Source organism: Agelaius phoeniceus (genome assembly GCF_051311805.1).
Source record: "Agelaius phoeniceus isolate bAgePho1 chromosome W unlocalized genomic scaffold, bAgePho1.hap1 SUPER_W_unloc_1, whole genome shotgun sequence".
Lineage (NCBI taxonomy): Eukaryota > Metazoa > Chordata > Aves > Passeriformes > Icteridae > Agelaius > Agelaius phoeniceus.
In genome coordinates this window covers 9,751,380-9,765,420 of record NW_027509866.1, presented here as the reverse complement: position 1 = coordinate 9,765,420, position 14,041 = coordinate 9,751,380, and the positions used below count along the sequence as shown (strand labels likewise).

General features: G+C 53.5%; 2 protein-coding genes across 2 annotated transcripts in view; one reads left to right on the top strand and one right to left on the bottom strand.

Moving 5' to 3' along the window:
* The window catches only part of LOC143692500 (uncharacterized), a 317,297-nt gene that overhangs the window by 58,063 nt on the left and 245,193 nt on the right, over positions 1-14,041 (top strand).
* Positions 8,923-9,855, bottom strand: LOC143692370 (olfactory receptor 14I1-like). The gene has a single exon (XM_077172605.1). It carries the CDS (start codon positions 9,853-9,855, stop codon positions 8,923-8,925), a length of 933 nt encoding a protein of 310 aa, XP_077028720.1.

Genomic DNA, 14,041 nt, shown 5'->3' with positions numbered 1-14,041 from the left:
GGCAACTGCCAGGCCAGGTGACCCAGGTGTCCCCCCCAGTGCCGGTTGCCATGGAAACAGTGCCCAGCGCTGCCCCTTTCTGTCTGGCTGACCTGGCCTTTGGCCCTGGCAGTGCCCTTGGCTGCTGGTTCCTGGTGCCCGAGCGGCCAGCGCGGCACAGGGCAGGTGGCCATGGCACAGCCCCCAGCAAGGGATCCCCTCTGGCTCTGGGCACTGACACCAGCCCTGAGCAAGGGGCCCAGGGCAGCTTTCCATGGCCACCAACCACCACAACGGCTCCGGGCATTGGTTGCCTTGGCACCAAACCAAGGAACGGGTCCCTGTGTCCATTGCCATGGCACCTGGTGGCACCAACGAGTGTCACTGCAATTGTACCTGGAACAGCCCTGGCACCGCTTTGTCCTCAGGGTTGCCATGGCAGCCCAGGGCAGCAACAGCTCTGCAGGCAAGGGGCCATGGAACCTGGCTGCAGAAATGGCTCCTTGGGCTGGTTTCCAAGGAAACCTGAACTGATGGGGGTTGCCACGGCACCCAAAGCCAGCAGGGGGGTCCCTGCAGTGTCCATGGCAACAGTCCCTTGCAATGGCCCACTGCCTGTTGGGATGATGATCCACCCTCACAGCTGGCCCAGGCAGGTCTGGAGTGCTCTTGGTGGCAGCTTGGGCTTGGCACACACTTGAGGAGGATTTCTGTTTGCAATGGGGAAACTCAGGAGTTTTAGATTGCTTCAAAAAATTAAAAAGTCAAAATCCCTCTTTGGCTGTTTGTAGCCAGTTCTCCAAGCAAAGCAGGTCCCAGGTGAGTGAGGAGAGACAGGATGGGGTTCACAGGTGTGTTTGCAGTATGCTACACTGAACCAAATGAAAGGAAGAAGGGGGCACCGTGCCCTTTTTGCAACAATAGCCTTGGAAGTTGTCCCACCTCTCAGCCTGGCTGGACTTCTCCTGAGTTTTGGGTGGTCCCTCACAGAAGATCCCTCACTTGTCTTACAACCACTGTGACAGACAGACTGAGATGTAAGAAACCTCTCCATGAAAGACCGAGACATGAAATCCCTATGGGAAAAGGCCCCCCACACTCTTTCCAAGGACTGGGACTGAGACCCCCAACCTGGGGGAGGTGTGTGGGGGAGGCAAGCTGACCAAGGCAAGATGGATGTTGCAGGTGTGAGCAGTGGACCACAAAGACAATGGCTCTCGCCCACTGCTGAGAACATGGACTGTGTGTACCCTTCTCTAAATACCATTCTTTCCCCCAAAAATACAATAGGCTACCTTTGATTCAGTTTCAAGTTTTACCCCTTCCCCCATCAAGAAAAAGAGTATAATAAGAGTTTGGATGAACTGCAACCCTGAGACCTCCCCAGACGTGACCTGGTGAACTCCATTGGCTGGACATTGAAGGACTTCACCGTTCTATGTTTGGTAGCTCTACACCTTCCTTTCTCTTCCTCCCTCTTTTTCCCCTTCCCCCAGTTCCTCCCCAATGCATTTTGTTGTGGTTATTCAATAAAGGTACATTTGTTTTGACTATCACTGCAACCCCCTGTACCGTGTTGGTGCTTTTTGCACTCTGAGATCAACCCACGAACCATCACGAAACCTGTTCGTAAGGACGGATTGTGACACATGTATACATCCTATAGAAACCTTCTATTAAACCTTAAAAATTCTCTACAAATTCATGTCCAACATTACTGGGTCTGGCACCGCCCAGATCTGCTGTTTGCTGCCAGCACCAGTGCCCAGATCTGGAAATTCCCTTGTTCCAGCAGAGCCAAGTCCAGCAATTTCTGGCAAAGAAAGCCAAAACCAGGCAAATACCTGGTGCCTACACTACTCTGATCTCGTGTTTGCTGACACCGCCAGTGCCCAGATCCGGAATTTTTCAGATGCCTGCACAGCATAATTCCAGCAGTTTGCTGGCACAGAAAGTTAACATTTGGCAATTTCCCAGTGCCAGAACATTCCCCACCAAGATCTGCTGTGCACTGGCACTGCCAGTGCCCACATCTGGCAATTTCCCAGTGCTGGCACAACCCAAATGCAGCAATTTTCTGGCAAGAAAAGCCAAACCCCGGCAGCTTCCTGGTGCTGCCACCAGCATCACTGTCTCTGTCCCTCTGGGAGCCTCTCAGGAACCCTGGGCCAGTCCCGAGTTGGCAGACACCGGGGGCAGCCCCGACATGGCCGACAGCGGGGAGACACTCTCTGTGCCCTGAGGGTACTGAGGGCACCTGGGCTGGGCGCCTGGGCAGCACAAGAGACACCAGAGACATCGGTAGAAGAGAAAGGGCTGACTCTTAGCAGGGGTTAATGTGACCGTGGTCACAGGGGTTTTCAGGGGAAGTAAGAGACGAGAATGTTGACTCAATGATCAGAAGGCTTGATTTATTATTTTATGATATATATATTACATTATACCTATGCTAAAAAGAAATAGGAAATGAAAAGGTTTCCTCAGAAACTAGCTAAGCTAAGAATAGAAAAGAAAAGAATGATAACAAAGGCAGCTCTCTCGGACTCTGTCCGAGACAGCTCGGTCCTTGATTGGCCATTAATTATAAACATCCCAGATGGGCCAATCACAGGTGGACCTGTTGCATTCCACAGCAGCAGATAACCATTGTTTACATTCTGTCTCTGAGGCCTCTTAGCTTCTCAGAAGGAAAAATCCTAAAGAACGGATTTTTAGTGAAAAGATGTCTGCAACAGTGCCCAGCCCCTGTGCAGGCCCAGCCCAGGCCAGGAGCATTGCGGCTGGGAACGGCCCCTGTGCCATGGTGCCCACAGCAGCCTTGGGGCTCTGTGCCCCATGGCCTCCCTGCTGGGCAGCCTCTGCCAGCTCCTGCAGAGCCCGTGGCACCTGTGGGGCTGCACAGACAGCCCTGCCCCGGGCTCTGCCGGCCTCTGGGCCAGGCTCTCGGAGCCCAGCCCAGCTCCCTGCAAGCTCTGCCAGCTGCCCTGAGCTCTGGGCAGCACCAAGGGCCTCTCTGAGCCCAGCCCAGCCCAGCCGGCTCTGGCCCCACAGCTCTGCTCAGGCCAGGCTGCTCTGGCCACTGGCCCCACGGCCTCAGCCCCTGCCAAGGGCACAGCAGCAGCTGCAGCTGCCACAGGACTCAGCCCCAGCCATGGGGGAAGGTGTTTGGCCAAGGCCAAAGGAGGCTCCCTGGCTGCCCTGCTCCCCTCGGCCTGAGGTGCTGAGAGCTCTGCAGCCCCTGCTGCCATCCCATCTGCCCAGGGCAGCACAAGAGCCCCGGCCTTAGGGCCCTCAAGAGCTGCTCCTGCTCCAGGCTCAGGGCCCATGCCAAAGCTGGGACAGCAGCCACAAAGCTGTGTCCATTTCTGTTCATTGCTGCTCTCATGGGCATGGATCCTCAGCCACTTGGAGGTTGCTGATTAATTTTATTACTCCAGAGGCCTCTTCTTTCTTGAGCTCTTCAGTTCAGGAATTCAGTGACAAACGCTCATAAACATTTGTTCGAAACCCCCAAACAAGAAAAGCCCATGGGAATAATTGAAGTTTTCAATTCTTCTCTAGTTAATTAGACACATTTCACAATTGTATTCAAAGTGAATATACTACATTGAAAACAATGCAGAGAGAATTGTTTTGCCTGTTTAAGTTTTCTTTTCCTGTTTATAGATAGATATCAGCAATGTCCACTTGATAGTGACCGCCAGCACCTCCTAATGCAGTTTCAACTGATTTGAAAATCAAGACCCTTCATGGCAGACAATCACACTTTGTCCCTACCCACAACCCAGGACTTCCTTCATCCAACCCCTGGCACTCAGAGAAGCTGAGGAATGGAGTCACATCCAGGGGTGTCCACAGTGCTCAGGATTTGGGCCAGGTCAGTTCAATCTCTTTATTGCTGATCTGGACAAGGCCATTGAGGGCACCCTCAGTCAGTTCCCAGGTGAGCCCAAGCTGGGTGGGAGTGTGGCTGTGCTGGAGAGCAGGAAGCTCTGCAGAGGGATCTGGCCAGGCTGGAGCCATGGGCCCAGGACAATTGGATGAGGTTCACCAAGGCCAAGGGCTGGGTCCTGCCCTGGGCTCACAACCACCCCAAATCCCTGGGCATGCCCTGCCCCTGATCCCCACAGCCTGTCCTGTTTCCTTCATCCCTGCATTGCCAGGGACTCTCTGGGACAAGGGAGCTCTGCTCTGGGGATGGAGGGAGGTGCAAGTGCAGCCACTGGAGTGGGAACCACAACTCATCAGGTTTGAGTCCTTTGGGGGACAGGAACTGGTGAGACTCAGAGGCACAGAAAGTTTCTCCACATGGCCAACAGACCATGGTTGAACAGGATAAAATTTAATAACAATCACACTCTTCCCTGAGCTATGTTCAAAGTCCCAGCAGTGTCTGATGTGTCCTCCATCCACATTTCCATTCTAACATTATTTTCACACAAATGTGGTTCTGTGACAGATAGAAACACAATTAAGTTCTTGTATCAGGATGCTCATCCTGGAGTGGGGGCAAAACAGCTCCAACAATTCCTGATTTGCAAAGCTGTCAGTGGTGGATGGAGAAGGGAGGTCAGGCTGCTTTTGGTGTTGAGGAAATGCTGAAACCAGCCTGACTCATTTCATCTCCTCCTGTCCTGGCTGATCTCCCCTCTTTCCCCTTCCACCCATTGGCTTTTGTCTCCCACCAGGCCCCCGGTGAAGAGCCTGGCTCTGTGTTCTCCATCCCCTCCTCGCTGGCACTGCCAGGCTGGGATGAGGAGCCCCTCAGCCTTCCCTGCTCTGGGCTGGACAAGCCCAGCTCCCTCAGCCTCTGCTCACAGCCCAGGGGCTCCAGCCCCACCTTGGAGGCCCTTCCCAGACCCTGCTCCAGCTGCCAGACATCTTTCCTGCCCTGGGCAACCCAACCCAGGCCACGGTGACCTGGATAATCCCCGTCCTTGATGTCCTGGTCACACAGCCCTGGCCCCTTGTCCCCATGTCAGGCTCTGGGGTGGATCCTGTGGAACATCCTTTGGTGGAGGCTGTGGCTCCAGGTGGGCCGGGGGGATCCCGGGGGACAGGGACCCCGCTGGGCATGGACAGCATTGGACTTGTTGGGAGAAATTGTGAGGGGGAGCTGGGGCAGAGTGACCAACCCAGTGACCTGACACAGCCCCTATGGGATGGCACACAGCCCCTCTGGGATGTCACACAGCCCCTCTGGGATGTCACAGCCTGCTCTGTGATGTCACAGCCCCTTCTCTAATGTCACACAGCTGGTCTCTGATGTCACAGCCAACTCAGTGATGTCACAGCCTGCTCTGTGATGTCACAGAGGCAGTCTATGATGCTGTGGCTTCTCAATGACCTTGCATAACCCACTCTGTGATGTCATACCCCACTCTGTGACCTCATGTTACCAGATGATCAATTGTCTGCACCAGGTGAGCTCACAGCTGGAGCTTGTTCTCCATAACCCCAGGCCTATGGAAACCACACAAGGCCCATTGTGTGAGAAGGGGAACTGGAAGTTCAGCAGCCTCAGGGTCCTGCCAGCTCAGCCAGGCCCACTGGAACATTGGGGTCCACGACCACCAGGGACCAGCAGAGAGACCCTCAGGACAGAGGAATGCTTGGGTAAAAAGGAGGGGAAATGTGTCAATGATTTGGGGAAATGATTATCATATGTGTGTTTAGCCCAGGACAGTCAATGAATTTGTGAGCAAAATACAGAATAAAACCTGAAACTTTCCTGTACTCAGCCTGCACGGCTTTGGGAGGAGCTCTCCCCTGTGCATCCAGCTGAATAAAGAATGCTGCTTCTTAATGCTACACTGGGGTTAAGGAGTTTTCTGTTTCACTGAGTTTTTGGTAACACTCCCACTGCCAAGGAAAGCTCTGTCTGCTGCTGTTCACAGACAGAGAAAGGCTGGGGGCAGATGTGGGGCTCGGAGGCTGCCTGGGGCACAGTGACCATGAAATAATCAAGTTTTCAGTGTTCTGTGAAAGAAGGAGGGGCAACAACAAAACTTCCACACTGGAATTAGGAAGGGCAGACTTTGGCCTGTTTAGGACGCTGATTTGGGGAGTATTGAATTAGGTACTGACTTTCTTAAAAAGAAACAGCCCTTTAAACAAAGGGGTCCAGGAAGGATGGACACATTTCAAGGAAGTAATCTTAAGGGAGAAGAGCAGCCTGTCCCAGTGTGGCAAAAGATGAGCTGGTGATGAAAGTGACTGGCCTGGCTGCCCATGGAGCTTTTGTGGGAACTCAGGGGATAAAAGGACTAGTAACGCAGGAAGCATTTAAGGATTTTGATGGGTTATTCAGAAAGAAAAGTTGAGATGTGAAAGCTCAAATAGAACTTAACCTGGCAGCTTCTGTAAAAAAGAGGTTTTTATAAAAAAAAATTGTCGCAAAAGTAGGGAGAAGAAGAACCTCTACTATTTATTGGATGCAGTAGAGAATATAGTAACTAAAGATAAGGAAAAGGCTGAGCTACTTAACACATTTTTTTGCTCAATTTTCAATATTAGGACAGGTTGTCCTCAGGACAAGTGTTCTCCTGAGCTGGTAGATGGGCACAGGGAGCAGAACAGCCCCCTGGAATCCAGGAGGAAGCAGCTGCTGACCTGCTGAGCCACTCAGATGCTCACAGGTGTATGGGATCTCATGGGATCCATCCCAGGGGGATGAGGGAGCTGTGGATGAGCTCCCCAAGCTGCTCTCCATCATTTACCATCAGTCCTGGCTCAGCAGGGAGGTCCCAGAGCACTGGAGGTGCCAGTGTGAGCCCATCCCCAGGAAGGGCTGGAAGGAGGAGTTGGGGAACTCCAGGCCTGTCAGCCTGACCTGGGTGCCTGGCAAGGTTATGGAACAGATCACCTTGAGTGCCACCACAGGGCACCCACAGGATGGCCCAGGGATCAGAGCCAGCCAGCGTGGATTTAGGGCTGGCAGGTCCTGCCTGACCAACCTGGTCTCCTTTTATGCCCAGGTGACCCACCTGTGGATGTGGGAAAGGCTGTGGATGTTGTGTGCCTGGACTCCAGCAGAGCCTTTTTCTCTGACAGCATTCCCTGGAAAAGCTGCAGCCCACGGCTTGGGCAGGTTCCCTCCTGGCTGGGAGATTTAAGAGCTGGCTGGAGGCTGGGCCCAGAGAGTGGTGGGGATGGTGCTGCACCCAGCTGGTGTCCAGGCACTGCTGCTGTCCCCAGGGATCTGTGCTGGGCCCAGTCCTGTTTAATATCTTCACTGATGATCTGGGTGAGGGGATCGAGTCCAGCATTCACAAATTGCAGATGGCACCAAGCTGGGTGTGAGTGTGGATCTGCTGGAGGGCAGGACAAGAAGACCCAGCCTTAAGCTGCACCAGGGGAGGCTCAGGCTGGACAATAGGAAGGAGTTCTTCACAGAAAGGGTGAGTGGGAACTGGAATGGGCTGGCCAGGGGGGAGGTGGCAGAGTCACTGTCCCTCTCCAGTGGCACTCAGTGGCATGGTCTGGGGGACAAGGCAGTATTAGGGCATTGGTTGGACTTGATGATCCCAAAGGTCTTTTCCAGCCTATTTGATTCTGTCATTCTGTGATGATTGGGACACTCTGGGGCCGTTGTGACACTGCAGGGCCTTGTGGAGCTAAGAGGACCATGGTGACACCGTGCAGCCCCAGAGAACCAGGGGTCCATGGTGGTGCTGTGGGGCCAAATGGACCCAGGGAGTGCCCTGTGACACTCTGGGCCCTCGTGGAACCACAGAGGCCATTGTGACACTGCAGGGCCTCGTGTAACCAAGGGGTTTCACCATTTTGACACTGCAAAACCAAGGAGACCATTGGGAGACTGCAGGGCCCAGTGGAACCAAGGGGCTGTTCTGACACTGCTGGGCCTCATGGAACCAAGGGGACATTGTGACACTGCAGGATCCTGTGTAACCAAGGGGCCACTGTGACACGATGGGGCCTCAAGGAATCTGGAAGAAGAACGTTGTGACACTGTGTGGCCTTGTGGGAACAAGGAGTCCATTGTGACACTGAGGGGACTTGTGGAACCACAGAGACCATGGTGACAGTGTGGGACCTCATGTGACCATGGGACCTTTGTGACACCCTGGGGCCCCATGGAACCAAGGGGCCACTGTGAAACTGCAGCACCTACGAGGACATTGTTTACACTGTAAAGCCCCACAGAAGCAAGAAGTCCCTTGTCACATTTTGAGGCCCCATGGAACCAAGGAGACCAGTGTGACAGTGCAGGGCCTGGTGTAATCAAAGGGCCATTGTGACACTGAGGGGCCCCATGGAACCAAGGACTTCTTTGCAGATGACACCAAGCTGGGTGTGAGTGTTGAGCTGCTGGAGGGTAGGAGGTCTCTGCACAGGGACCTGGACAGGCTGGATCCAGAGGATGAATCCAACAAGGTGAGGTTTGACAAATCCAAGTGCCAAGCCCTGCTATTTGGCCCAAGTGCTGCAGGCTGGGGACAGAGTGGCTGGAGAGCAGCCAGGCAGAAAGGGACCTGCAGGCACTGATGGACAGCAGGCTGGACATGAGGAAGCAGTGTGCCCAGGTGGCCAAGAAGGCCAATGGCTCCTGGACTGGATCAGGAATGGTGTGGCCAGCAGGAGCAGAACTGCTGGGCCAGCACTGATCTGCCCCCAGCTCTGCACACAGACATTGCTGCTGCAGCTCCACAAAAGGCAACACAAGGGCATCTCTGCAGAAAACTCTGCTAGGAGATCCTTTAGTTCATTTAAAGCCACCAAGAGCACAACCCCTCATTGACACAGTCTGTGGCCATAGGGAAGGTGGAGAGAAACAAAATGAGAAATGGCACAAAGACTGACATTTCTTTGTAGATAATATGAAAAAACTAAAAAAAAGAAAAAGAACTTCCAAAATGAAACCAAGAAGAAGTATCAAATATGAATTTTATTTCAAGTGATTTAAAGAAATTGGCCAGATGTTTAATGTTTGTGAAACCATCCAGTCATCAGTCTCCACACTGCAGCCTTGAGCTCCTGGTTCCTCAGGCTGTAGATGAGGGGGTTCAGGGCTGGAGGCACCACTGAATACAAAACTGCCAGTGCCAGATCCAGCGATGGAGAGGAGATAGAGGGGGACTTCAGGTGAGCAAAGATAATAGTGCTGAGGAACAGGGAGACCACGGCCAGGTGAGGGAGGCAGGTGGAAAAGGCTTTGTGCCGTCCCTGCTCAGAGGGGATCCTCAGCACAGCCCTGAAGATCTGCACATAGGAGAAAACAATGAACATGAAACAACCAAGTGCTAAACAGGCACTAACAGCAAGAAGCCCCAGTTCCCTGAGCTGGGATTTGGAGCAGGAGAGCTTGAGGATCTGTGGGATTTCACAGAAGAACTGGCCCAGGGCATTGCCATGGCACAGGGGCAGGGAAAATGTATTGGCCGTGTGAATCAGTGAATAAAGAAAGGCACTGGCCCAGGCAGCTGCTGCCATGTGGGCACAAGCTCTGCTGCCCAGGAGGGTCCCATAGTGCAGGGGTTTGCAGATGGACACGTAGCGGTCGTAGCACATGATGGTCAGGACGGCAAGCTCTGATCCAAGGAAGAAGAAAGTCAGAAAGACCTGTGCAGCACATCCAGTGTAGGAGATGTTGCTGGTGTTCCAGAGGGAATTGTGCATAGCTTTGGGGACAGTGGTGCAGATGGAGCCCAGGTCGCTGAGGGCCAGGTTGAGCAGGAAGAAGAACATGGGCGTGTGCAGGTGGTGGCCGCAGGCTACGGCGCTGATGATGAGGCCGTTGCCCAGGAGGGCAGCCAGGGAGATGCCCAGCAAGAGGCAGAAGTGCAGGAGCTGCAGCTGCCGCGTGTCTGCCAATGCCAGCAGCAGGAAGTGCCTGATGCAGCTGCTGTTGGACATTTGATATGCCTTGGCATGGGGATCTGTAAGAAAAGTAATCATGGAATAGTTGGGTGTGGAGAGGACTTGAAATATCCCAGCACAGCCTGGGGGCACTTTCCCCCCACTGCCTGCCCAGGGCTCTGCTGCCTGGAGCTGTCCCTGCCAGCAGCTGCTTCCCTGTGCCCAGGGCTGGGCCCTGCCAGTGCTGCCAGAGCCCAGCCCAGCCCTGGGGGCTCAGCTCTGTCCTGCAGAGCCCTCCCAGCTCAGGTACTGCACAGGGGCAGCTCTGGCTCTGCAGGCTCTGATGGCAACGTCAGAGCAACCCTGAGGAGGCTGGAAAAGCGACACTGAGGATGCCCTTGAGAGGCCCTGTGCTGATTTCCTTAAGTGCCTGGTTTACTCACATCTGAGAGAAAATATTTTTATTTTTCTCAACATGATCTGAGAGATGAATATCTATGTGCAATATCCCATCCAGGCAACCCAGAGCAGTAGATTAAGAAAACAGGATTTTCCCTTTTATGCAGCCCCTGCCTTGCTGTGCTCCCTGTATAATCTACTTGGAAATGTTCTGCAGTTAAATGCCATGCTGGGAGCAGTCCTGAACAATGCAGCATCCTCCCCACACAAGGAGAACACTCCCAAGCCTCACCAGCTGTCTCCTGCCACCCAGATCTTGTCCCCCAGTGCTGGGAGCAGCTCCAGGGCTGGCTGAGAGCTGTCCCTGGCAGGCAGCAGAGTCCCTGCCCCAGCACAGCGCCCTGGGCTGCAGGACCCTGCTCTGCAGGACAGCCCTGGGCACCCCTGGCTGCTCTGCACAAGAGACAAGCAGAGAATGTACTCACAGGCTCTGCAGGCATTGGCATGTTCCAGCTGCAGGAGATGGCTCCAGGAGCTGCAGCTGCATTGTCCTGCAGCCAGAGGTTCCTGTGCCAAGGGCTGGCAGTGATTGTGCCCCAGGCACTTCTCAGCCCCTTCCCAGCCCTGACTGATTGAAGCTCTCTGTGCCTCTGTGCTGTGCCCACGCTGGCTGCAGGCAGTGCCCCAGCCCTGCTGGGCTGGCAGAAGAGCTGCTCATCAAGAGAAATGTGCTTTTGAAGCTCTTCTTGGTGACCAGGAGCTGCCTCTGTGCCAGGAGCCCAGCCCAGCTCAGCAGCACAGACACAGCACAAGGACTTTAATCAGCCTCTGGGACTTTGTGCTCAGGCCCTGAACATCAGTCCCTGAGAGGGAGCTGAAGAAACCTTTCCAGAACTCCAAGGCAGAATCCAACTCCAAACTTTCTTGGACTTTTAATGGGTCCCAGAGAGGGACACGACTGAGCAAGTGTCCCCAGGCCCCAGGCAGAGCAGAGAACTGCAGGCAGTGATGACAGGTGGGGACAAAGAGAAGCCAAGTCTTGGTGCCCTGGGGCACAGCAGGGTCTGTGCCAGCAAGGGCTGGGAGGAGACACCTTGTGCTGAGGCCCTGGGGCCTCCTGGCACAGCCCCAGCCAGGCTGGGCACTGTCAGCCCCTTGTGCTGCCCTCAGCATCCCCCCCTGGCCCACATCCCAGTGGCCTCAAGGATCTGCTGCAAGGAGTCCCTGGGGAGCCTTGCTCAGCAATGGCCCTGGGGGCTCCTTCATGCTCCCTGCAGGGACTGCAGGTTTTTCAAAGGACTTGGAGTTTGGCTTTTGCCTTGGAATCTCTGAGAGGTTTGTGCAATCATGGCCTCCAATTATCTGCTGTAATTAGTCCCTGGAGAGGCTTTGCCAGTAACAACACTCAGTGGGGCTCATTAATGCTTTAAGGTACTCCAGTTATTTGAAGGTACTTGGTGTTTCCCTTTTGATACAGACTCTGTGAGAGGTTTGTGCAATCATGGCCCCAATTATCTGCTTTTATGAGTCCCTGGAGAGCTTTGTTCTGACACTCAGTGGTGCTCAGTAATTCTTTGAGCTTCTCACATTTTTTAAGGTAGTTTGGAATTTCCTTCCAACACTGAGACTCTGAGAGGTTTTTGTGCCATCCTGAACTCCACTTGTCTCCTCCAAGGGGTCCATGAGGAGCCTGTGTTGGGCATGGACCTCACTGAGACCCATTCATGCTTTGAGACACTTTGGGGTTTTCTTCTGACTTTCACGCCTGGAAAGGTTTGTGCAATCTCCTCTCAGGCCCTGAGGTTCAAGGGCTCAGCTCCAAATGCACCACAGGGCTCATCAGGATGCGGCAAGTCCTTACAAACCATGGCTCTGCCTTGATTTCCCTCTGCTCTAATGCAGTTTATCAGGGCTGTATCTGGAGTGAGTTTGGTTTGCTAATTTGAGATTTCTCAGCCAATGCATCTATTTGTGCAGTGGGATCAGTGTTGGCTAATTACCATTGCACTCACTGGAATATATTTACTCATTTCCTGCTGTGAGATAGGATTAGGAGAAAAGCAAAGTAGGCTCAAAATTTTAAAAGGGTATATAGAAAAGTTTATTACCAGTAAATAGAAGAAAGAGTAATAAGAATATGAACACTTCTCCTCTCCCTACAACCTTTTCTTTCTTACTGACAATGCAAGGAGACAAATGCAAGGAGACTGAAAGTTTCAGTCAGTTTACACCATCTAGAACAGTATTTCTTCAGTTCACTTAGGGAGAGGAGTCTCGCTTTCATGCTATGGAGACTTCTCCATAAGAAAAAAGTTCTCTTGTGGCTCTCAATTCCCACGAAGAGCAGGTGCCCAGAAAATCTGCAATCGTGAAGTCCCTCCCATTTTTCACAGCTTTTCCCACAGCTGTTTTTATGGGCCATGTCAACTTATGGGGTATGAGTTTAAAGATGAGCTGTTCAAGAGCAAAGAATCTCTTCATCTATTTCTGAAATCATCTTCATCTCTGAGAACAGAGATCTTCTTCTCTCCATGAGGGCGCAGGATCTCATTACTCTTCTCTCTTTCTCTGTTTAAACTTCTCATGGGATCACAGCTACTTCAACATTTGCCTACTTTAGCATGGAGGTTTTTGCTGAACAGGTCATCTCCCCATATTTTCAATTCGTTATAGGGAAAAAGAGAGTCTGATGTATCAATTACATCCTTCCCCATAGCTTTACAAGAGGATTTCAGCCCCAAGATCAAGGCATCTCCTCATCCCTCCCATCTGGGACCCAACTTCCCCTTCAGTGACCTTGGTGTCTTCATGTTGCTCCTCTGTGTGCCTGCACTTTGTCCTTTTCTCTCACTGGAGGGAGGATGGAAGCACTGAAAGAGTTCATATCTCACCCGGGGCCTGCAGATGGTTCCGTGCCCCCGGCCGGGCTCGGTGCTTGCGGCCGGAGCTGTTTTACGATGGAGGTTTCTGCAGCGGCTGCGCTGGGGCTGTGTCAGGATGGGCCGCGCTGGGGCAGGGCCAGGATCTCAGCAGCCAGGCCAGAGCACAGCAGCAGCACGGCCGGGGGCCGATGGCTTCTCCTGCCCCTGCCCGGGGCTTGCGGCTGAAGCCCAAGGGTGGCAGAATCTTGGCCGAGCCGGCCCGGCCCGGGGCTGCTCCTGGGGCCCGGCGGATCCTGGCTGGGCCCGGGCTGGCGGCGGGGCAGGGCTCAGCAGGGCCCAGATGTTCCCAACTGCAGCCATGGCCCGGCCCGGCCTCGGCCCCGCGGCCTCCCCTGCCCTGCCCGGCAGCCGATGGGGCCTGGCGGGGTCCCTGGGAAGGGGCCCGGCCCCACGGCAGGAGCCGCCCGGCCCGGCCTGGCTGAGACGGGGCCGGGTCAGCCTTGTTACCTCTGTGCCAGCCAGAAGGGAAAGAGACCCTCCCAGGCTTTCCCATCTTTAACATGTGTCTTCACAGAGGCGTGTACAGTTTCCTTAGTGGTTTAACAGATTGTCAATTCTCAAAGCTAATTACTGATTGGTTTTTTGTCAGACATGGAAGAAAACTGCTAGCAACTTCTTTTAGGACATAATTCTGTGATGCAAAACCACCACAACTGCACAGAGCACAGAGCTCCTTTGTCCATATATAGTGCTCATGTGCCCGAGGTTTCAAAATACCTCCCTGGGAGATCTCTGGGCCCTCTCCAAGGTGTTTTCAAATGAAAACATTCAGCTCAAGGTCTAAGAAAATCACCAGAGGACAGGGCAAGCCTGACCTGTCTGTCCTGGCTACTTTTGTCTGAGATCAGTCCTTGGATATACAGAATTGAGAGGCCAAATTCTAATTTTGGCCATGGTCCCTG

Excerpts from the sequence above, each read along its gene's own strand:
- LOC143692370 (XM_077172605.1), bottom strand. The coding sequence starts at position 9,855 with ATGTCCAACAGCAGCTGCATCAGGCACTTCCTGCTGCTGGCATTGGCA.